Here is a 20,976-nt window from a genome sequence, read left to right on the forward strand (position 1 = left end):
AGACACTTCACTAGCTCACTCAGTCTTGTAGGTACTGTTATTATCTCCATTTTATATAATAGAAAACTAAGGCCACGGAGTTTAAGTGACTTGCCCAAGGTCACAGAGCTGGTAAACAGTCTGGCCTAGGATTGAACCCCCATCCCTGCCCTCAACCGCTACAAAATGATGGGTTTGCTGTCTAGTGTGGAAATTTGCAGGAAGAGCCAGTCCTTCATACAGGCTGACTTATCCCAAGGGAGGGTCCTGGGGGTCCCAGGCCTGGCTGTTTATGCCCTCCCATGCACCGTGTCGCCTGCAGGATGAGAAGCACCCCTAGCTGAGCCCAGCCCCAGACGTGTGGGGTGGAGGGAGGCTGAGCGGTGCACCCGCTGGGCGGGCAGGGGCGGACACTCACCGCGAGGGAGCTTGCAGACCACGCCCATGGTGATGTTGGCGCAGGCGCCCGGGCGCCACAGCCCGCTGCTGCTCTGGATCCAGTAGCAGCTGTTGTGGCTCAGCATGCTGGGGCCCAGGCCAGGGGGCCCCCAGTTGGAGTAGTTCACAGCTGTGTTGTCCTGCCAGACCAGGGTGCCTCCTATGGGAAAGAAGGCACTGAGGGGGTGTGGAGGTGGGGGTGGGGGGAACAAGGTGGAGCAGGAGCGGGTGGGAGAGAGCAGGCCTGTTCTAGAACCAACTCCCGCCTCCCATGAGTCCTCACCCCCACCAAGCCCTGGTGGTGGGAGGGCATCTCCCCTACAGCCCGGGGCCTTTCCCACCCGATCCTAGGCACAGGACACTCACCTTTGGGGTTAAAGTTCATGCCCAGCCAAGCGCCCCGACTCTGGCCCTCAGAGCTCTGCAGATGCTCCCAGACAAACACATTCTCCATCTCATCCAGAATGGACAGGACAGCCCCACCCGCTGGACACAAAGGAGGCCCACGTCAGGGCAGACAGGTCTCGCTGGGGTAGCAGAGACCCCCGGAGAGGTCCTAGCCCTCCCTCTCCAGCCCCCACCCCTGGCAGCCTGAGTAGAGGATGGTGTGGAGCGTGCGAGCGCATGTGCGTATGCAGGGGGTGTGTGTGGGGGGGGTTGTGTTATATCCACCTTATGTCTCAGAAGGTCTCCGTGCACTGGAACATGAGGGGCACTTTAGTGTGAGTGATGCTTTGGGTAGTATGTAGCATGGGGACTGCATTCATGGGGCCTCTGAGTGTCCACAACAGGGGTCACCACTTGAAACGCCCACGTGTGGGCTCTAGCCTGCCCAGCCCACCTCTCTGGCAGCGCTGCAGCGCCTCCTTGTGGCCCAACAGCAGCTCCATGTGGAAGGAGTAGCAATGCTCCCGGAAGGGAATCCAGGCCGAGTCTGCCAGCCCCTGCGGACAGCTGCCGTGGTAGCTTATTCTTCGGGGAGGAGGGGGCCCTGTGGGAGTGCAGGATTGAGGGTCTTCAACTGAGTGGCTCAGGGTCCTCGGGGGGTTGACCTAAGCCTGGCCCACCCCTCAGCCCCAGCGGGTGGATGCTCACCGTTAACTCCACACACAGCCCCCTGCAGCTTGGTGTCACAGCTGGTGGTGCGCCAGGCCCCATCCACGTCCACATAGGCGCAGCCCCCTGACTGCTGGGGCTCCCCATCCTGCCAGCTCACGTAGCTCAGCGGCTCCTCCGAGACCCAGGAGTACCGCCGGGAGCCCTGGGCACAGGGGGCCATCAGGGTGGGAGGGAGGGAAGAGCCGGGGAGGGGGTGGTTGGGGCAGGTAAGGCCTGGAGTTAGGAGGAGTAGGGAGGGAAATCAGGGGAGTGGGCCCAGCCCAGGTGCCCACCTCCTCACTGGCCAGCCCGATCCAGAGTGGCGTGCGCAGCCCTCGGGCAGCCTGCGTGAGGAAGGCCTGGGTGTAGGGGTCGGGCACGTGGGCCAGGCTGGTGTTGCGGCTCTCACACAGCAGGAGGGCGTCATGCCAGCGCAGCGGCTTCTGCAGCAGCCGGAAGGTGCCGTTGAGGTAGGAGAGCTCAGCGCCCGGGGCAGGGGGCGACGCGGCTGGGGATGGGCTCAGGGAGGGGTCTACAGGGAAGGGGGCAGGGCTCAGGCAGGGCTCTGCCTCCCTCATCCCCTCTCCACGCATGAGGTGGGGGGAGCACCGGGCATCAGGCAGAGACCAAGTCTCCTCTGGGCACAGTGCTTGGCACAGGTAAGTGTTAGCCACTGTTACTATTAAACAATACATTCTTGCCAAATAAATGGATGAGCAACCTAGAGCTTGACCAGGAACCCAGGGCAGAGAGACCCATGCATGGAGCTGTAGGAGCCTCAGACACAGAACCTCAGGGCCCCTGACACCACGCTAGTGTCTAGTGCTCCCTGGTCAGCCCTCCCAACCGCAAACCTTCCTCCTGAGACCCCTCAGTGCTCACTGCCTTTCCCTCTGATTGATGTCGTGTCTTTCTGTACATCTGCTTCCCAGGCAGACACTAGACTCTGGGGGTCCCTGAGGTCAGGGACCATGTTTCACCCCTGCTGGCACGGCCCACAGCATCTAGCCTGGGGCTGGGGTTTCCAGGTGCCCTGGTGAGACGTACCCGTGCCCCTCTGGCAGATGAAGCCATGCGTCTCCTCTGTGCAGCTCCGATCGTCCCAGCGGCCAGTGAAGTGAGCTGAGGGGCTGTGCAGGACCACCGCACAGCTGGTCTGAGGGGAAGGAGCTGCTCAGGGGAGCCCCAGCAGCTGCCCTGCCTTGTGCCACTGCCCCCAGAAGGCTGCACTATGAGCAAAGCAGCTGAAAGAGGGGGTCCCTGGGAGAGAAGGCAAGGGCTGCAGGCCAGGGCAGGGGTGAGGGGCAGAGGAAAGAGTGGGGAGGGGCTTCCTCACCGGTATGTTGCCGCTGGGAGCTGGGCTGGGACCGGAGGGCTCCCCAGGGGCCCAGTTGGCGTACAGCAGAGGCTCCTGCTCCACCCACTGGAAGTCCCTCTGCGAGGCATGGAGGCCAATCCAAAGGTCAAAGGTGACATTGGGCAGGCTGGCTGTGATGAATGCTATAGTCCCCCAGAAGAGAGAGTTATGAGTGACAGGGCAGCTCCCTGCTTGCTCTGCTCTAGCCATTTTGGGGAGACTGTGTCAGAGGAGACCAGGGCCTCCCCAAGGGCCGATCCTACCTTGCTCTAAGGGGTTTGCAATGGTGACCAGTTGGGCCTCTTGCTGTTCACAGGAGAACTGTGCCTCTGACCACTTCACCCGGTCCTGGGGGTCCTGGCCCTGGATTCGGAAACACTGTAGGGCGGAGGGGGAGGCGTGACGTCCAGCTCCACCGCCCTGGCCCACAAACCCAGAAACTCCGCTGCACACCCCACAGCCGCAGGCCCGGGGGAGGCTTTGGGGGCCGTGAGCAAAAAAATCAGAACCAGGACACCTGGGTCTCCTTGACCAAGGCACCAGCACCCTCTCGACCTGGCACAGCAGATTCAAGAACTTGCCCACGCTCTGGGAAATTTTTAAGTGGGAAGATTTCTTTGGGCCACCAGATACGCTACTATCCACGACAATAGCGCCTGGGCCACGCCTGGGGACAAGGTCTGTCTTGCTCTCAGCCAAACACCTTTCCAAGTGTCTGAAATCTGTCATTTTGCCCTGTGAACTTAATATTCATCTCTAGGATATCTTAATCCTTATTTTGGAATGACCGTTGTTAGGCAGCAGCTACTAACTCTGTAATTTTATGTTTCTCTTTCTCCACCTTTATTACTTCCACAAGGTTAAAGGAACCCTGTGTGGGGCATCTGTTATCAGGTGAAGTCTCTATATTTGGAGATGAAAGATTTCCAGTAACTTTCTGCTCAGAGGTGGTGAGATGGGGGAGGAAGAATGTGAGGGAACTTTGGAGTCACAAAGAAGGGCAGGAAAGGGGCGAGTCACATCTGGACTTGACTTTTCTGGCCTCAACTTTTCTATAAAATGGGAATAAAAATACCTGTCTCTTGGGATCATTTTCAGGATTAAAGAGAGTGCAGGACACAGAGTAGGTGCTTAAAAAGAGAAGGCTCTGACTAGTCATGATTACATCTAACACCAACTTCCGGATGCAACTGTCAGATGTGCGGTAGAAGGCTGTAAACTGAGACATAATGCAAAAGTTTTCTGGAGGTTTGTCACAAGGCCTGTGCATTTGACTTCACAGAAGTAATTCAGAGCCACTCTGAAGCCTCCTTTAAATAACTAGTAAAATCAGTCATAAAATTAGAAGCAGCAGGCCATCAGTGCCAGCGAGAAGAAGCAGCGAAAGCGAGGAAGTATTCAGTTCAGTCCAGTGAACCCCTGGGGCCTCCCTACCACATGCAGGTGTAGTAAGCAGAAGCCAGGTGCCAGTGGCCCTGCTCTCCAGGAACTTAAAGCTCATGGGAGAGGCAGACCTGTACACACTGCAGGGGAGGACACGAAACTAGTAAAACAAGGTGTCTGGGGCCGGGCAGTGAAGGGGCAAACAGCCTTGCATAGTTGAAAAGCTTTTGTTAGACAGGAGTGTAACTGGTATCATTACAATGACGCTAACGCATTAAGAAAGGGACCAATTACACATATAAGATCTAATTTTGCTTTATATTAGGTGGGAGAAGCCATGAGAGTAAGTTTTTGGAAAAATTTAATGATCTGAAAAAATGCTCAAAATATAATACTGAGAAAGAAAACCTGGCTGTAAAATTGTGTTATTTAGTATGATCTCAATTATGTGGAAAAAGTCGGGAAGTGGAGTAACAAATATGGACAGTGGTTATCTCTGGAGAGTATGAGTGAGTTTTCTTTTCTTCTGTTTTTTCCAAAATGTTAATACTACACATGTCTTACTCTGTTTGTTTGTTTTTTTTAAGGCAGAAAGGTATAGTATTCATTTGAATATTCTGAAGACAGCGAGAGCTTCACAGCACCAAGGGCTGGCTGCACGCCAACAAATGACAAAGATTTATGGATTATGTCATCTGGTGTTAACTAAACCAGTCCTCGCACTTGGGCTAAGTGGTCTTACAACGAATGTCCTGCAAAGAACAGAAGGATCCAAATTCATACTAACAATGCTAGGGCAAACCAGAAGGAAACAGTGCCCTTCTCTTCCTGGGATGAGCCCTTGTGGGTAAAAACAATGAAGGTCTAAGCAGGTCTGATAAATCAGCCCGTGAGTCAGAAAATAACCACTTTTGGAAAGAAACTCACACCACAGAGGGAACATTTTGAAAACATGTTTAGAGGCATATTCATTCTGATTAATTTTATTGCCCCAAACTTTCCTAGCTGCACTTCGGTTAAGAATTTTCTAAACGTTGTTTTAAAAAATCTTCTTTTTTTAAAGACTTTTTTTAAAACCCTCTCAATCTCGGGTGCCCCCTCCCCAGCGCCTACCTTGTTGAGGAACTGGCTCCAGCCGGAAGGACAGCCCCCTGTGGGCGACGGGTCTGGCGGCTGCTGCTCTCGGGTGCTGTTGCTGCGCTTGCAGATGTAGGGCAAGGCCGTCAAGCACCTCTGGTCCCCCCAGTCCTCTGCAGAAAGGGAAGAGCAGTCACCCCGACTGCAGAGCTCCCACCCTGGCTTCATGTGCTGAGAGGAGGCAGGACTGGGGCTCAGGACTCTGTGTCCAGCTCTGAACTCATGTCCTGTGGCTGCAGGACCACAGGGACAGGCCCTCCCTTCCCTGGGTCTAGCCCTCCTTGGGTCATGGGAACAGAGAGAGTGAAGAGAAACGGATGGCCCCTGCCCAGGCTCATGTTGCTGCCCTCAGCATCAACCCTCTCCTCGGCATGTGCACCCTCCCCACCCCCCTCGGCCTCACCTCGGCTGGCCATCATGTACACGCACTTCTTGTCCTTGCCTATGGGCCGAGGCTTGCCGGGTGCCCAGGAGATGAAGTTTATAACGGAACCATCTGTCCACCTGCAATGGCACAGACCAGGGGTGACTCCAGCCCTGGCACTGGGCTCGACCTCCCCTGCAAGCAGTAATGAGGGGCGGGGACCAGGGCCCAAATCCTGGGGCTCAGTGGCCACAGGCTGAGGAATGGGGCTACTGAGCTCAGTGCAGCTGGGACCCAAGGACCTAGTGCCTCCAGGTAAGGCCAGCCCTCCTGGGCATTCACTTCTCTAACTAGAAAGGAAGTCTGAGAATCCCAGAGCAGGGGTCCAAGCACAACACTGTGCTTGGACACCCACATGCTCCTGGTGCTTCCATGCCTCCTGCTGGTAGATGGACCCCAAATACAAAGAGGCCCCTCTGTACCATCACATGTTCTTGCCCACATCTTGAGGGAGCTATTCATGAGTGACCCCAGCATAATAGGAGCTGCGGTTATTTAGTGTCCAAAACTGCTCTGGATGCTGTGCTAAGGACCCACATACCTTATTTCTAATACTCACAACCGTCCTACCAGGCAGGTCTCATTGTTTCATTATCATATGAGAAAATCGAGGCCCATAAAGGTTGTCACTTGCTCAAGACCACACAGCTTGCAAGAGGCAGAGCTGGATTCAAATCCAAATGTCTGTCTCTGTGTGGGGCCGCCTCCCTACCTCCAGCCTGGGCTGAGGCTAGCCATCTACGCATGCGCCCCTCTCACGCCCACTGCCCCTTCAGGGCTCCCACCTGAAGCGCCCGTCATTCTCTGAAGTGTGCAGGCCGATCCACCAGTGCTGCTCCTGGCCCCGAGAGAACTAGGGAAGCCGGGTGGGCAGGTGAGGGTGGGCAGGGCCTTTCCCTCTCTCCCAGGCCTGCCCTCCCGGCTCACTCACGTGCCCACCTTCTGCAGATTGTGCCCTAGGAAGTCCAGCTCGGCCTGGCTATGCACGGAGGTCAGCTCCGCCTGGAACCATGTGCAGATGCGCTGCGCCTGCGCCCACGTGGAGTGGTGCTCGAAGAACTTGTACTCGGCCTCCTGGAAACGCAGCCATTCCCTCCGGCCTGTGGGGACAGAGCGGCAGTAGGAATGGCCGCCAGGCTGGGGCTGCCTGCCGGCCCCGCCATGTCCGATGGAGGACAAGGGGGGTCCAGGGCAGGCGAGGCTTGCGAGCCCATCGGACCTCCGCCAATAGGGCTGCAGATGCCCCATCCTCCTTTCCTCTGCTGGAACCCCTAGCTCCCTTCGTTCTGACCCTACCAGGCCCTGCTTGGGAGATGACGCCCCTTTCCTTCTAGCCCATGGGGGATGGGCAGGGAACCTCACCTTGCGGACTGTCGTCGGGCTCCCGCACATCCGCGCCTACGGGGACAACAGGGACAGAGACGCTGCAGGAAAGGGGACCCTCTCCTGGATCCCCGGCCCCGCTGCCCTTCACCCCATCCCCTGTCCTCCAGCCACCCCACCCAACCTCGAGGGATCTTGCAGATCCAGTCCAGCTGCGTCTCGCACTGCAAGGCCACCCACTGCAGGGAGGCCAGGTCGAGCACTGCGCAGCCCCTGATGTCGTCGTCGTCGTGCCGGCTCCGGTCGAAATTGTGATAAGAGAACTGATGAGGTCGGAGGGGGAGAGGGATCTCAGGTACCAGGTGCAGGCTGCCCCCTACCCCCATAACAGGCCGACAAGAGGCCTGATATAAGCTGGGAACCCCCAACCTGGTCTGGACACCAGCCCCCCTTTCCTCTTTACATGCCAGCTCTGGCCAGAGGCCCTGCCTCTACAAAACCTCGCTCACCTCGGAAAGACCACGCCCATGCCCAGACCTCGCCCACTCAGGCCCCGCCCACCTGTTCCGCCTCCTACAGGCCCCCTCACCCCGAGGCCGTCGCTCCAGCGCCAACTCTTCCCAGCTCCGGGGTCTCGACGGTTCAGGCCGATCCAGAACCAGTGCTGCTCGTGGATCTCGGGCTCTGATTCACTTAAGCACAACCAGGGGTGGAGACAGAAGACATGAGGGATGAAAGGAGTAGAGGCTACTTGCAGCTGTGATGCAGGCAGTCCCAAGGGCCTGGTGCCTCTCCATCTTGGCTTGACGCTCACTGGGCAAAACACTGTTGGGGCCCCCTTAACAAGTTCTCTCCCCAGAGAGAACTGGGCTAGCTGGACCAGGCGCCTGGCTCACTGGGGGTGATGGCCTGGCTCCCTTCCTTTGTTTCCCTTTGGGTGGGGTTTGCTTTGCCATCAAGACTACAGGCTTTCACATTAGGAAGTCAATGGGAATCGTGCAGAGACCTGGGGCCCTGGAATCAGATGCACCTGGATTCCAGTCCTGGGTCACCCACAGATCAATTCTGTGACCTTGGGCAAATAAGCCAACCTCTCTATCAGCCCACAAGAGATAAGGTCTACTTTGTAGGGTTCGTGAGAGTGCTAAGGAGGGTGCTGAACGTGGATTGACTGTTAGCACAGTATCTGGTACGTGGTGAGGAGCGATCAATATGAGCTATTATAATTACTAGTCAAATAATGTAATCATGATGTTTGCTAGGAGGCGATACCGCTGGAAGCCTGGATCCCTTTGGACTTCTCCCAGTGCCAAGGGAATTACAGAGCTGCGTGTCACAAGATGCCTTAGGAGCCCACAGGACAGAGATGGGGTTCTGGAGGGACCTCGTGGGCAAATGCTCACTTTTGCAGCCTTTCTCTTCCTGTCTCTCAGGAAAAGCTGTTCATTGAGAAGTGTGGGCTATTATAGGATGGTGATGGGGCATTCAACTTGGATCAGCTTACAGGAGATTTTGCCATGGAGGAAGGATGGTGAGGGTGGTTATTTGTGTAAAATCTGTGAGTCTGAGGTGGGTGTTGCTGGCTTTGGTGAGCAACACAGGGTCTCCGACTCCACAGAGGGAGGACAGGATGGTCCTGGCACTAGCAGCAGATACACAGGTCTTTCAAGCCCTGAGACAGGCTTCCCTGGGGTCACCTTCACCTGGCCCCTGGCCCCTGTCCAGCAAAACGAAGAGGCACACACTCGTGCATGCAGGGCCCCCCACCCCCACCCCACAGTCTCAGTACCCGAAGATCTTATTGAGCATATTGGCCACAAAATGCTCCTCCTCATAGCTGGCCAGGCTCAGCAGCTGGGCCCCCAACTCCTGGCAGGCCCCCTGGGCCTGGACCCAGTCCTTCTTGTCCTGCAGCCGCTCCCAGCTGAACACCTGCAGGAGCAAAGTCCAGTGGTCCAAGCTGGTCCCCCGGCCCATCTCCCCATAGGACACCTGCCCTCCCATGACATGAATGGGAAGCGAGGCTGGGGCCTCACTGGACAGTGGGTCCAAGCTCACTAAGACAGTCCTGCTCACCAGAGAATGAGTCCCAGGGGACAGGAGCTGATAGTCATCTTCCAGAGAACACTCCCTGCCTGGTTCCCCGACCAGCAGGCCGATCTGGGCTCTTGTCCCAACGGAGCCACAATTTGCCATAGGCAAGTCCTTTCCCCTCCCCAGACTTCAGCTTTGTTGTATAATACGGGACTGTGGACTGTATCAGTGGCTCCCAAACCCAGCAGGGTTTGAAAAACACAGATTACCAGGCCCCATCACAGCCCACTGAATCCCAATCTCCATAGTGGCAACCGGGAAGATTTTTTAAAATCAGACTCCCCAGGCAATTCTGAAGAGCAGTCAGCTTGGCCCCAACACTGAGAACTGAAACCAATGGTCTCTATGGGATTTTTCCAATTCCTCAAAGGTTTACTGAGCACCTACTACGCTCCAGGCCTCAGATTCCACTGACAAGAGCTCATCAGAAAGTCCCTGTCTGCAGTCCTTTTGGGGAAAAGTTTCTCTGGGGCCCAGCCGCCTGGATCATGGTTGGGGCCACCCACCAGCCAGGGATGCGGTCTCTTTGCTCTTCTTTTTCCTTCCTACTCCCCCACCCCCAGGCCTACAGGCTGCCTACCTTATAGCAGTGCCGGAGTTTGGGGTCTGAGCCCCAGCCCTGGGGACAAGCGCCGGTGAGGCTGGGTGTGGGGTCCGGCCCAGGCAGCTCGGGTGTCACTGGCGTGCCCAGGCTCTGCCGGCATATGTAGCGAGCCCGGAACGAGGTGCAGTTCTTCACCTCCCACAGTCCCATGGCGCTGCCCGTGGCCAGGGCCACGCAGCCCCCACGGCTGTACCCTGAAGGAGGGAGGAGGGAGACCCGCACGCTGAGAGGGACTCACAGTCCAGCCCTCCCACATCCCGCAGGGCACCACCATGGCCCTCAAACTGGGGGCCAGCTTGGCCATCTCTGCAGGGACACGCTCTGTGGAATCAGGGCCCCAGGGGAAGGAAGAGAATGGAGGCAGAGTCCTAGTTCTATGTTTACTCCGTGAGACCTCAGGCAAGTTGCTTAACCTCTCTGAGCCTCTTTCATCATCTACCTCATCTGGTTATTGAAAGGGTTAAAAAAGACAATGAATGCGAAATGGTACTAATCGTAACGGCAAGCACTTGTGCAATTCTAAGAGCTTGACCCACATTAAGCCACTTAAGCCTCAGGCCCACCCTGTGAGGAAAGTATCATTACTCCACTGGACAGATGAGGAAACTGAGGCTCAAAGATACGAAGCTAATAAAGTGCAGTCAGGACCTGAGCCTGGCGGTCTGGCTCCAGAGCCTGTCCTCCTGACCACGTCACCACACTGCACGAACGGCCTCGGTCCTGGCAGGGCTGGACCACCGTGGCCTCCCAGCTTCACCAAGGAAAGTCAAAGAGGAGGGGCTCACCGGGCTGGTCCCGGTTCCAGTGGGTGTACATGACCTCGTCCCCGCTGAGCCAGCGGAAGGAGCCGGTGCTGTTGAGGTCCTGCAGGGCCGTCCAGAAGTACTCGCCATCCCAGCTGTAGATGAGGCTGCTGACAAAGGCCTGCTCAAACCTGCAGGAGGGAGGCTGGTCGAGGCAGGGAGCTTGCCCCCCGCCATTCCCTGGGCCACGGGCCAGATGCCTTGCTCCAGGAGCTTGGGTGCTGTGCCTGATCAGAAACTTGGTCAGGGAAGTGGGGGACCCCCTGCAGCTGACACACAGTAACCCAGCTCCCCTTCTACTGTCTGCACCTCCATGCCTTGCTGAGAAGAAAGAGAGAAAATCAGACACAGCCTAGACCTCTTTTGGGCATCCAGCTCACTCCAATGCCTATTCCTGTCCCTGCCCAGGACCTGCCCCATGCTGGGGCCACTTAATAAACGCGAGTCATTCTGGTGACACTATTAGAAAAAGGCCCTGGAGCCAGCTGAAGCTCCAAGGACTCAGGTCCCTCTGCACTTGATGGCAGGATGCTGCCCACGCTAGTGGAGGGACCACACTAGGCCAGGACCTGGGGGAGGGCTGGTCCCCCTCCTGTACCTGTTGGTGATGGTGACCAGCTGAGAGCCATGGTCGGTGCACAGGCGCCGGGCCTCACTGTAGGTCACTTGGTCCTCTCCCAGCCAGTAGCAGGATGGGCTGTGCCACGTCCAACCCTGGCTCAAGACAGTGGGCGGAAAAGGGGCATGTGTGGGGAGGACTGTCCTCTCACCCGTGAATCCTGGGGTAGGGCAATGCCATCAATGGCACCAATGAATTTTCTGCAGATTGGGCATGGGACAGAGGGGACTGGTCTGACACCAGAGCCAGCTCTTTCCATGCTGTGTTCTGCACCTTCTCACTCCACCCTCCCCTCCTTACCAAGGCCCACAACAGCCAGACCTGCGTGGAAGCCTGGCCCAAAGAGGCAGCCAGTCACCCGGGCCCCAGCGTGGCCAAGAAAGATGAGTGGCCCATGGGCTCCTCTCTTGGGCATTTGAACCAAGAGATGCAGTGGGAAAACTGCCAGTTGGCTGGGAAACCAGAGCCAAAAAACAGGGAGAGCTGCCAGGATGTGGAGGAGGCTGGTAATCCTCAGGGGCCTGGAAAAGCTGGAGCGTGCGCCAGGCCCAGCGAGGGGCAGCAAAGCTGCGAAGGGAGACCACCCCTCCTGAGCTCCTAAGCCGCTGGCTCTCCACCGCCCACCCCCACGAGGCCAAGGAGGCCACATACATGCATACACATATAAACATATATGCATACACACCTATGCATGCACACACACATACACATACGTGTGTATGTGTGAGGGAGCATGTGGGGGATGTGCATGTATGTGGGGGTATATATGCATGCATTTGTGTGTACATGTATATGTGTGTATACGGGGGGCCACAGAGTCCCATACGCTCAGCAGAGACCCTTGCTAAGACCCTTGATTCTCCCAAGAGTGGCTGCCCAATGCCCACCCCGACTCACTCCAGGCCAGCCCTGGTGCAGGGCACTCAGTGATGCCCCCACCCCACTGTCCCACCTCATCAGAGCCACCCTGACCACGCCGGCCCCCAAACTCTCCAGCCAGGCCCCTGTCTGCTCTCTTCTCCTCCCCACTGGAGGTCATGCCTGCTGGCATTCCCTCCTCCTCCCTGGAGGAGAGTTTTGGGGGGAAGGTTGGGGGATTGTGGTAAGGGGCCTGAATCCAAAGGAAAACAGTGAGAAGCCAGGCTGGCAGCGAGGGGCTGGCAGCGAGGGGCTGGCAGGAGGAGCGTGGCCTCGGCAGAGGGAGCCGTCAGAGACCCAAGGCACAGTTTCCTTTACAAGTAAGTAACTGTATGTGTCCACACCACCACTCATGCCCTGCTCAGTCAGGGGCCGGGAGTGGACCTGGAGGAGGGAAATGGGTCAACACCCCCTTGTCCTCTTTCATACCCTCTCCCGGACTCATTTATTCTCCCATTCAGTCCTGACCCCTTCCCTCCTGGGGCTAGAACACAAGGAGGGAGACACCAGAATGGCCTCGTTCCTCCTGAGGAGACAGACGAGCACATACTGTATCAACGGTGTGTTGTGTGGCAGCAAAGACTGAGGTGGGGCAGCAGGACTTGGGTGCACAGAGGACACGGGCTCTCCCCAACAGCCTGCATGCAGGTGACAACTGGACCAGAATGGGGGCCTGCCCACCCCCACCTCCTGGTTCTCTGCTGCCTTCAGGGAGCAACTTTCCTATGGAGCCGGGCTCGGGGCTGGGAGTGGGGAGCTCTGCTTCCTCCCAACAGCCTCCCTCCCCCACCCCACCTCATCCACTATCACTCCTTCTGGACCGGAGCAGTTTGGAGAATAGGAGAGAGGCGTGTGCCAAGGAAGGGCCAAGGCCATGGGAGACTGTAGGATTCCACCTGCCCCTCGCTCCCCTGGGAGCTCCCCTGGTTGGCACCCCTCCCAGGCAGCTGCAGAAGCACCCTCACCTTCCGGCAGCCGTGGTCTTCCTCAGCGGTGCCCTGGCTCAGCTGGCCTGCCTTCTTACAGATGGACGGCAAGGACTGGTTACAGGGACTGTCATTCCAGCGACCTTCCTAGGGACACAGGGTGAGGGGAGTCTCAGACCATCTCTCCCAAATCTCCCAAACCCCTTCAGTGAACCTGGTTTCCAGACGTGGCCCTGCCTCTGACATGCTATGTGAGCCTGAGCAGGAAGCTTGACCTCTCTGTGTTCCAGGCCGGAAAATAGGGAGAGCAGGATGAGGGCTGTAAGCCTTACAGGGCTGATGAGAGCACACAGAGCTGGTGTGCAAATGCCCTGAAACTTCGACAAGCGCTGTCTAAATGGGAAAAGGTGCTCTTTTAAATTTTTTAGAGCTCATTGCATAAACATCTAGGACAAGCTGGCTAAGACTACTAGCAGGACAGGGAGACAAGAGTCCCAGTTTGGCAAGGTGTCCAGCCAGTACCTGCAGATCCAGGATGAGCGGAGGCCGTGTGCCCAGACCCTCACCTGGGCGGATGGTGCTGCCGAGGAACTTAGTCCTCGGCCCTCCTGTGTCCAGGGCACCCAGTCAGCAGTTTTTGTTTGCCTTGAGCTCTATCCAGAGGGCAACGGTGTTTGTGTGTCCCAGCCCCCAGGAGAATGCCTGGCACATAGCAGATGCCCAGCAAATAATTGTTCATAACTTTTAAAGAGCATCCCCTAAGTCAGATGCCTCCACAGTCCCTGGCTCTGTTGCCTGTCCTCACAGTCATGGCAGAATGTCCTCTCTGTCTCTGGAGTGAGCAGTCTGTCCCTATGGTTTTGTCTGTTTTTTAAGGGTCTCTTATCTCTGCTTGAAGCCCTGAATCAATTCATTCATTGACCCACAGTGTGTCTCAGCCAAAGCCATGGCAAAAAGTCCTGACTCCATCATTCCTTGAAGGGACAGGACCCTGGGCTGGGGAGGGCTGGCACACAGCAGCCCTGTCTGCGGAGCCTGTCCACATAATATGGGTTCTGACGCCACCTGCTGGCGGGAAGTGCAGCTGGTAGGAGATCAAGATCACTGCAGGCACCGTCCTAAGGCAGCACAAGAATTAACTCTTCTAATCCTCCCCATGACCCTCTGCAGTTGGCACCATTAGAGTTCCACTGACAATGAGGAAACCAAGGCACAGAGAGGTTAAGTAGCTTGCCCAAAGTGACCCAGCTAGTTGGCAGTGGAGAGGTGATTCAAATCCTGGCAATCTCTCCAGGTGGAAGGGACGGGACTGGGGCATGAAGATGGGGCTTCTTGAGAGGCAAGGGGGTGGTGTCACAGGTAGGAGATGATAGGACATCTTTCAGCTGGGGTAGCACCAGGAAGCAGTGGGTGGGTCCTGGGGCCCTGTGATAGGGAGAGGGAGTTCTCACCGGCCCCCAGATGGTGACACAGTCCTCCAGGCTGTCCCGGAAGTTGTTGGGCTCAAAGGGGTGCCAGTGGGTGAAGCTCACGAGGCTCCCATCGGACCACTCAAAATTCATCTGCAGTTTCAGGTCGTTGAGGCCAATCCACAGCTCCTCCACCTCTGAGGGCGCAGTAGGGGAGAGGGGTGAGAGGACATTGGGAGGTCAGCCTCAGCCACTGGCAGGGGGGGAAAGGGACCATCCCTGAGCCTCTGGGGCAGACAGGACGGGCATTCGGGAGGCCCCGGCCTCCACCCCAGCCCCCTGGACGCTCAGCCTTTCACCTTGCTTGATCTGCTTGGTGATGAACTCCAGCTCGGCCATGCTGTGGATGCTGAGCAGGTCGCCCCCACCCCGCAGACACATCTTCTTGGACTCCTGCCAGCTGCGCTTCTCAGCCTGCAGGCGGTAGCAGTGGCCCTGGAAGGGCTGCCAGCTGGGCTCGCACTCCACCTTCACGTTGGCCCACACATCTGCGGAGACCCGAGAGGCCGCTGCTCAGGGACCCAGCCACCCAGCCCGGGCACCAACCCACTGGGTGTCAATGCAGCCAGGGCTCCAAAGTCACCTCCTCCCCAAACCTGCCCAAATCCACCCTTCCCACCAGGACAGATCTGAACGCTGAATGATGATGAAAAGACAAAACCCTCCAAGGCAGCTAGAGCACCAGGAAGTGGTGGCAGATTTCACCCAAGACAGGATGGCCACTCTAGCTGGGGCTCTCAGAAAGAGATGGGGGGGTTCAGGACAGCCCAGCCCCTGGAGCCTCAGTTTCCTCCTCTGTAAATGGGGTTTCCTGCTGTAAGACTCCGATTTATCTCATGTTCACCTTGTTTATTTAATAAGTGGCACCACCGTCATTGTCTCAAAGAGCATCTATGGTGTATGGCCCTGTCAGTCTGGGGTGAAGAGGGTGGAGAAGTGGGGCCTCCCCGGGTCAGCAGCTTGTAATCCCTGGCTGGGATTTCTCCTCTTGCTCCCTCTCCCACCCCCAGCTCCTCTCCCTGCACCCCTCCAAAGGTCCTAGGCCCTTCCTCACCCCTACTTTTGTGCATTTCAGGTTCACCCTCTGGGGATCAGAGTCCAAGGGCAGCTGAGGCAAACAAGTCCTTACTTTGGCCTTGGCAAGAGAAAACAAGACTTCGAACCACCCACAATTTCGGGCTCAGGCAGGAATCTGCTTGACTGGGCAAGAAAGCATGTGACCACTCGAAGCGTAACCCCACTGGGATCCGCTCCATCCTGGGAGATGCTCCAGGGTCCAGCCATACAATCTCTCAGAGATCCGGCAAAGTAGGCAGGGCCAAGAGCCTGAGCAGGCTCACTCCCTGGCTCAAGACCCATCAATCACCTCTCATTAGCAGCTAAGACCCCAGGCTGCCACCCAGACAAAACTGTTTAGTGGGTGTTCAGCCCCGAGGGGGACCTGTTTTGGGCTGGGGGAGGAAGGGAGCTCATGAAATGTGGCTGCTTTGCGGGCATGATGGTGCCTGCCCTCCAAATGACGTGCTTTGAGTGATGAGTCCTGAAGACAGAGCCCACCCAAGAAACTTCCTACAAAATATGGCTCATGCAGAGATGTGGGCCAGGATGAAAGAGGAAATCCAAGGCCAGGGACATATCTGCAGGTCCGTGAGGCCCAGAGGAGGACTCTCCACAGTGGCCACACAGGACACATCCAGGGGACAGAGGACACGGTGAGGGGCAGTCTCAGTGGGGACCACAGAGAGGCCAGGCTTGCTGCTCAGCCCTACTAACCATACTCCACCCTGTGGCCCTCCTTCTTTGAGAAAGCAGCTTCTGGAAAGACCTGGAATCGGTCAGGCTCCCGCCAGCTGGAGGTGAGGTACCCTAGATGTGGAGTGCCAATGTTTTAAGCCTTTGCTCCTGACTCCCCAAGGGGTGAGGGGAGAAAGCAGTGGCTGACGGCCCTGAATCAGTCTTTCACAACACTTTAATTGCCAGAAGCTAAAGTTTCACACTGTAAGCTCTTTGCTTTCTGTGTTTTGTGAATTTTTTCTGGTTTTGCCATATTTCCCTTGTACAAATCCCTGCTTGGCTGTTCCCATGGCGACTGACTCCTGCAGCACTCCTTCCAACCAGCTCTGCCACCTGCGGAGCCAAGCCGCTCCTTTGAGCCTGGCCAGGTCTCCAGCCTTACAGCAACCACACAAGGGGTTAAGAGTTTATCCTCAATTTGCACCTCAGAGACTAAGCTGCTTGCCCAGGGTCACACCCCTAGCACTAGGGCTAGGCAGTGAATCACAAATGTGAGCAAGATACTCCCTGCCTTAGAAGACTGCAAAGGCTCCCACAGCCTACCTGGCCCTACTGATATTTCATCCGAAGCCACGATCCTTCAGGGACTGCCTGCAACGTGCCTTTTGGAGTTGTTCTTGTCCCCATGCCCTCCAAGCCAGGACTTCTCAAACTGACCCAGCACATGAATTGCCTAAGGAGCTTGCAAAATGCAGGTTCTAATTCAATTAACTGGGGTGGGGGAGGGGCACCTGAGAGTCTGCATTTATAACAAGCATTTATATCATCATCTGGGAAGGCGAGGCTATGCTGCTGGTCCAGGGACCACAGTTTAAGTAGGTCTATACTCTAACCGTTAGTCACGGTGCGATACTCACCATCACTTAAAGCTGCTGTGAACTTCCATGCCTCCATGCCTTTGCACAGGCAGTTCCCTCTGCCAGAAATACCCTTCCCTCACACCTCTTATGCCTTTTAAAACTTATCCTGAACTTGAAAAGCCCAAATCAAATGTCACTTCCATGAAATCCTCCTTAACTCTCAAAGCGTAATCAATTTCTTCTCTAAGCCCCTCTAATATTTATTTGACATATTTTTGATAATAGTGCATAACTCAGGGTATGCCAATTGTGTGTTGAGATGTCTGTCACCTCCAGCATACTGTGACCACCAGGAGGTCACAGTCAGTAATGAAGCCTCTAACACGGTTCTCCACAGAAGTTCCCGAACGAACGCAGTAACGGCGCATTTCAATTTGTTCAGAGGTCAGCGGAACCAGTAGAGAACAGGGAGGGCCAGGGCGCCGGCGCCGTGAGAGCCGCACCCCCACCCCGGGCGCGGGGGCCGCCGCTCACCGGGAGGCGGGAGCTCTGCCGTGGCGTTGGGCTTCTTCTTGCAGACGTAGGGCAGCGCGATGCTGCAGTCGCGGTTCTGCCAGCCGCCCGACGACTCCGTGCGGATCACTCCGCAGTTCTCCTCGCTCGGGTTGTCCGGCTGATCTGTGGGGAAAGCAGGGCGCCAGCGCCCCAGGAGAGAGAAACTCACCCCCTGGCCCCAGGAGCCCACCCGGAGCCCCGTGCGCCCCCGGAAACCCGAGCCAGCCCAGACGTCCGGTGTTCCGCTGCGGCCCTCCGCCCTCGCTGCTTCCTCACCCGGGCCCACGTGGGCCCAAACCTCTGGCCGGGCTGCTGATGCACAGCCCCGTGCCCGCGGCGGAAGGGATGCGTGGGAATGAAACCGGTCCATCCCCGAGGCCCTGTGCCCTGAGGAAAGGGCATCCGCTCCTAATTCAGACAGAGGCACTGCATGGACCAGCGGTGCCCACTCCAGAAGGGGGAGAAAATCTGCCCCCATCCCCACTGCTCGCCTGGAGTAGGGTACCAGGGAAGGGGTAAACAAGAGACCAAGGGCCTGTGGGGTCCCCCAGGCCGCCCTGTGCCCTGAACCCCGCGCCTCACCACTCTCCCAGTTGAGGTACTTGAGGGGCGAGTTGTCTGACCACTGCCAGCCACCACTGGTGTCCAGGTCGTTAAGGCCAATCCACAGTGTGGAGCTATAGCCAGTGAGGAGCCCTGACAGCAAGAGAGCGACCGTGAGAAGGGGGTTGCCCCATCCTCAGCCCTCCACTCTCCACCCCACCCACAGCATCCTTACCCCCACTGGCAGGCAGAAGGGGCTCAGGGTCCTCCAAAAGTGGGGGCAGGTGCCTGAGACCTGCCCCCCTGCCTTGCCCGCAGAGTGAGCCAGGCCCGGCCAAGCAGCCCAGGCCCGGGGTCCCTCACCAGCCTCACCATTGATGTAGGTCTGCTCGTGGATCTCTGTGATGCTCAGCAGATCTGCCCCCTGCTGCTCACAGCTGGCCCAGGCCTCCCTCCACGACAGCGTGGACTGGAAGTTAAACTGGTAGCAGCTGTCAGTCAGCTGGTCCTTGTCCCAGAAGGTCTCACAGTCGTTACCTGCCACCATGACAGCCGGGTGTAGGTCCCTCCCAGCCCTGGAGGAGTGCAGAGACCCACAGGGACTGCCCCACGCTACCAGAGGGGCCTCCCCAAAAGTTCTGCCACCTGCACAGAGGCCCATGAGGGCCAGCCTCCCACCAGCCCCACCCAGCTCTGCTCTCACTCTTGATGGGGCAGAAGCCCCAGCGCTCATCCTTGCCGTAGTCCTGGGTGGTGGCGCACCACAGGTGCCCGTCCTCGCGGCCCGTGCTGGTGCAGCCGTGGAACCACTGGTTGTCATACTTGAACGGGATGGTACACGGCTTCCCGTGGGAGTTCCCCTGGATGGTGTAGACCTCTGCAGGAGAGGGGAGCCAGGCCCTAGGCAACTGGACCCCAGAGGCTGCCCAGCCCCCTCATCCCTCAGGGAAAGCCCCCTATAACCCGGGGAGCCGGGCTGAGCAGGTATTAGCAGAGAGCGGGAAGGGGCAGTGGCACCAAACAGTGGCTTCAAGGCTCCCTCTGCCATCAGGTCAGCCCAGAAGCCTAAGAGAGGTCCCACAGCTCATCTCATAGGGCTGGGAAGGATGGGTGTCCACCAGCGCCCTTATGCCTGTCCAAAATCCAGCTGCCCCTCACACCAGGTTACATCCTGGAACTCTATGTGGCTTCTAGGAAAAGGGGCCCAGGATGGAGCTGCCCAGCAGGAAAGGCCCCTCACTGGGTGATTCTGGTCCCCGTTCACCCCTGCAAAACAGGGATCAAGACACTTGTTGGGGGGTTACCTTGGGGTCTCCCCTGAAGAGCGGGCCTGGGGGAAGGGATTTCTCATTTAGTTTTCTGTTACATGCTTTTGTACTGTTTGAGGTCTTCCAAGAGTATGTTAATTTCATAATTTTTTTAAGAAGCAAATTAAATGCTTTGAAGTTCATTTTCTCAATTGTTCAAAAATTCTTCTCATTACAATTAAAGAGGTGACTGCCAGAAGTTTGCAGAGGTCAAGGTTTTGTCACCCCAGCGTCTGTCCCTCTGTGGCTCCAGGCCCTCTGCCACCCGGGCCCCAGCCCTCCTCTGCCAGCAGCTTCTCACCATAGTAGGGCCGGGAGCATAGATCTTCATCACTGCCATAAATGCGCCACTGGCCACTGCGAGTCTGGTCACCACGCTCGGGGCTGCCAGCCTTGGACGTGTTGCCAGAGCGGCCGCCCAGGAGCAGGGAGAGCTGGTCACCCAGTGTGCGGCAATGCCAGCGAAGGCTCAGCGCCTCCCGGTCACATTCATACATGCCCAGGGAGGCAGTGGTGTTGCTGCCTGGCCAGCCTGTGCCCAGGCACTGCATGGTGCCCAGGTTGAAGAGCCGGTTTCGGGAGACCCACTTCCAGCGCTGGGCAGGAAGACTGGCATTGCAGGCTGGGGAGACTCGGACTTGCCCACCCTGGGCCTCCAGGCAGCCCTGCAGTCCGTGGCTGAAGATGAGGAAGACGTTGGGTTCTGGAAGGGAAGGCAGGACATGAAGCCATCACCGGGGCTCTCCCCACTGTCCCTGAGGGCCGGTGCTGCCCACAGACACTGACCACAGTCCCGGTGCTGGGTTGTGAGCCTTCTCTCCTACAGCAAATCACTCATCCTCACTACCAACCCTTTGGGGCAGTGGTGAGAGACACTGCTGTCCCCCTGTGCCCAAGGGAGGAGGAGCCCTCATGACCAGCCTCTGTTCTAGCCCCATGTCACCTGGAGGCAGGGCTCAGCCTTCTGTCCCACCCCTAAAAGCAAACCCAACTCCATATAGCAAGCGGGGAACTGTTCATTTTTTGGAAGCGCTTATGAGGAGGATAGAGGTGTTTATATTACACACCACACCACAACCTTTATCTCAACCTCCGTTACACAGCGGTATTTTTCTGCCAAAGTTCTTCTCTGACCTGGAGTCATTTTGTCTCACGTTTCCCTCTTGCTCCTGAGCTTCACCAGCTCCATCCTTTCCTCTCCTTTAGACTCTTTCCGAACCACTCACCACCATCCATTCGTGCCCCTATAACCATCTCACTCTTTAGTTTTTAGGCAGCATTTAGCTCTCTGGCTCCCCCGATACCGCATCTTCTCACCCATCACCTCACCCAGCAGATACTCCGTGGAAGACATTGAAATCCAACTTGCCGCCAGCACACTGACTTTACAGATTAAGAAATCAAG

The 20,976-nt window shown here is 57.1% G+C and overlaps 1 protein-coding gene across 2 annotated transcripts in view; it reads right to left on the reverse strand.

The window, feature by feature from the left end:
• MRC2 (mannose receptor C type 2) overlaps positions 1-20,976 on the reverse strand; it is a 56,062-nt gene that overhangs the window by 7,667 nt on the left and 27,419 nt on the right. For both annotated transcript variants that reach the window (XM_031468844.2, XM_031468843.2), the window contains exons 2-28: positions 19,873-20,274; positions 18,968-19,141; positions 18,637-18,801; positions 18,304-18,417; positions 17,701-17,844; positions 14,872-15,060; positions 14,555-14,709; positions 13,143-13,250; positions 11,239-11,354; positions 10,623-10,771; positions 9,814-10,031; positions 8,929-9,071; positions 7,729-7,831; positions 7,324-7,462; positions 7,179-7,214; positions 6,756-6,916; positions 6,602-6,669; positions 5,796-5,896; positions 5,369-5,505; positions 3,136-3,250; positions 2,852-3,015; positions 2,563-2,671; positions 1,809-2,047; positions 1,513-1,678; positions 1,259-1,408; positions 784-903; positions 398-577 (exon numbers count right to left, since the gene is read on the reverse strand). In XM_031468844.2, coding sequence (XP_031324704.2) covers positions 398-577; positions 784-903; positions 1,259-1,408; positions 1,513-1,678; positions 1,809-2,047; positions 2,563-2,671; positions 2,852-3,015; positions 3,136-3,250; positions 5,369-5,505; positions 5,796-5,896; positions 6,602-6,669; positions 6,756-6,916; positions 7,179-7,214; positions 7,324-7,462; positions 7,729-7,831; positions 8,929-9,071; positions 9,814-10,031; positions 10,623-10,771; positions 11,239-11,354; positions 13,143-13,250; positions 14,555-14,709; positions 14,872-15,060; positions 17,701-17,844; positions 18,304-18,417; positions 18,637-18,801; positions 18,968-19,141; positions 19,873-20,274 — 4,065 coding nt within the window. The remainder of the gene's footprint in view (positions 1-397; positions 578-783; positions 904-1,258; positions 1,409-1,512; positions 1,679-1,808; positions 2,048-2,562; positions 2,672-2,851; positions 3,016-3,135; positions 3,251-5,368; positions 5,506-5,795; positions 5,897-6,601; positions 6,670-6,755; positions 6,917-7,178; positions 7,215-7,323; positions 7,463-7,728; positions 7,832-8,928; positions 9,072-9,813; positions 10,032-10,622; positions 10,772-11,238; positions 11,355-13,142; positions 13,251-14,554; positions 14,710-14,871; positions 15,061-17,700; positions 17,845-18,303; positions 18,418-18,636; positions 18,802-18,967; positions 19,142-19,872; positions 20,275-20,976) is intronic.

This window comes from Camelus dromedarius, chromosome 16, assembly GCF_036321535.1.
Source record: "Camelus dromedarius isolate mCamDro1 chromosome 16, mCamDro1.pat, whole genome shotgun sequence".
Lineage (NCBI taxonomy): Eukaryota > Metazoa > Chordata > Mammalia > Artiodactyla > Camelidae > Camelus > Camelus dromedarius.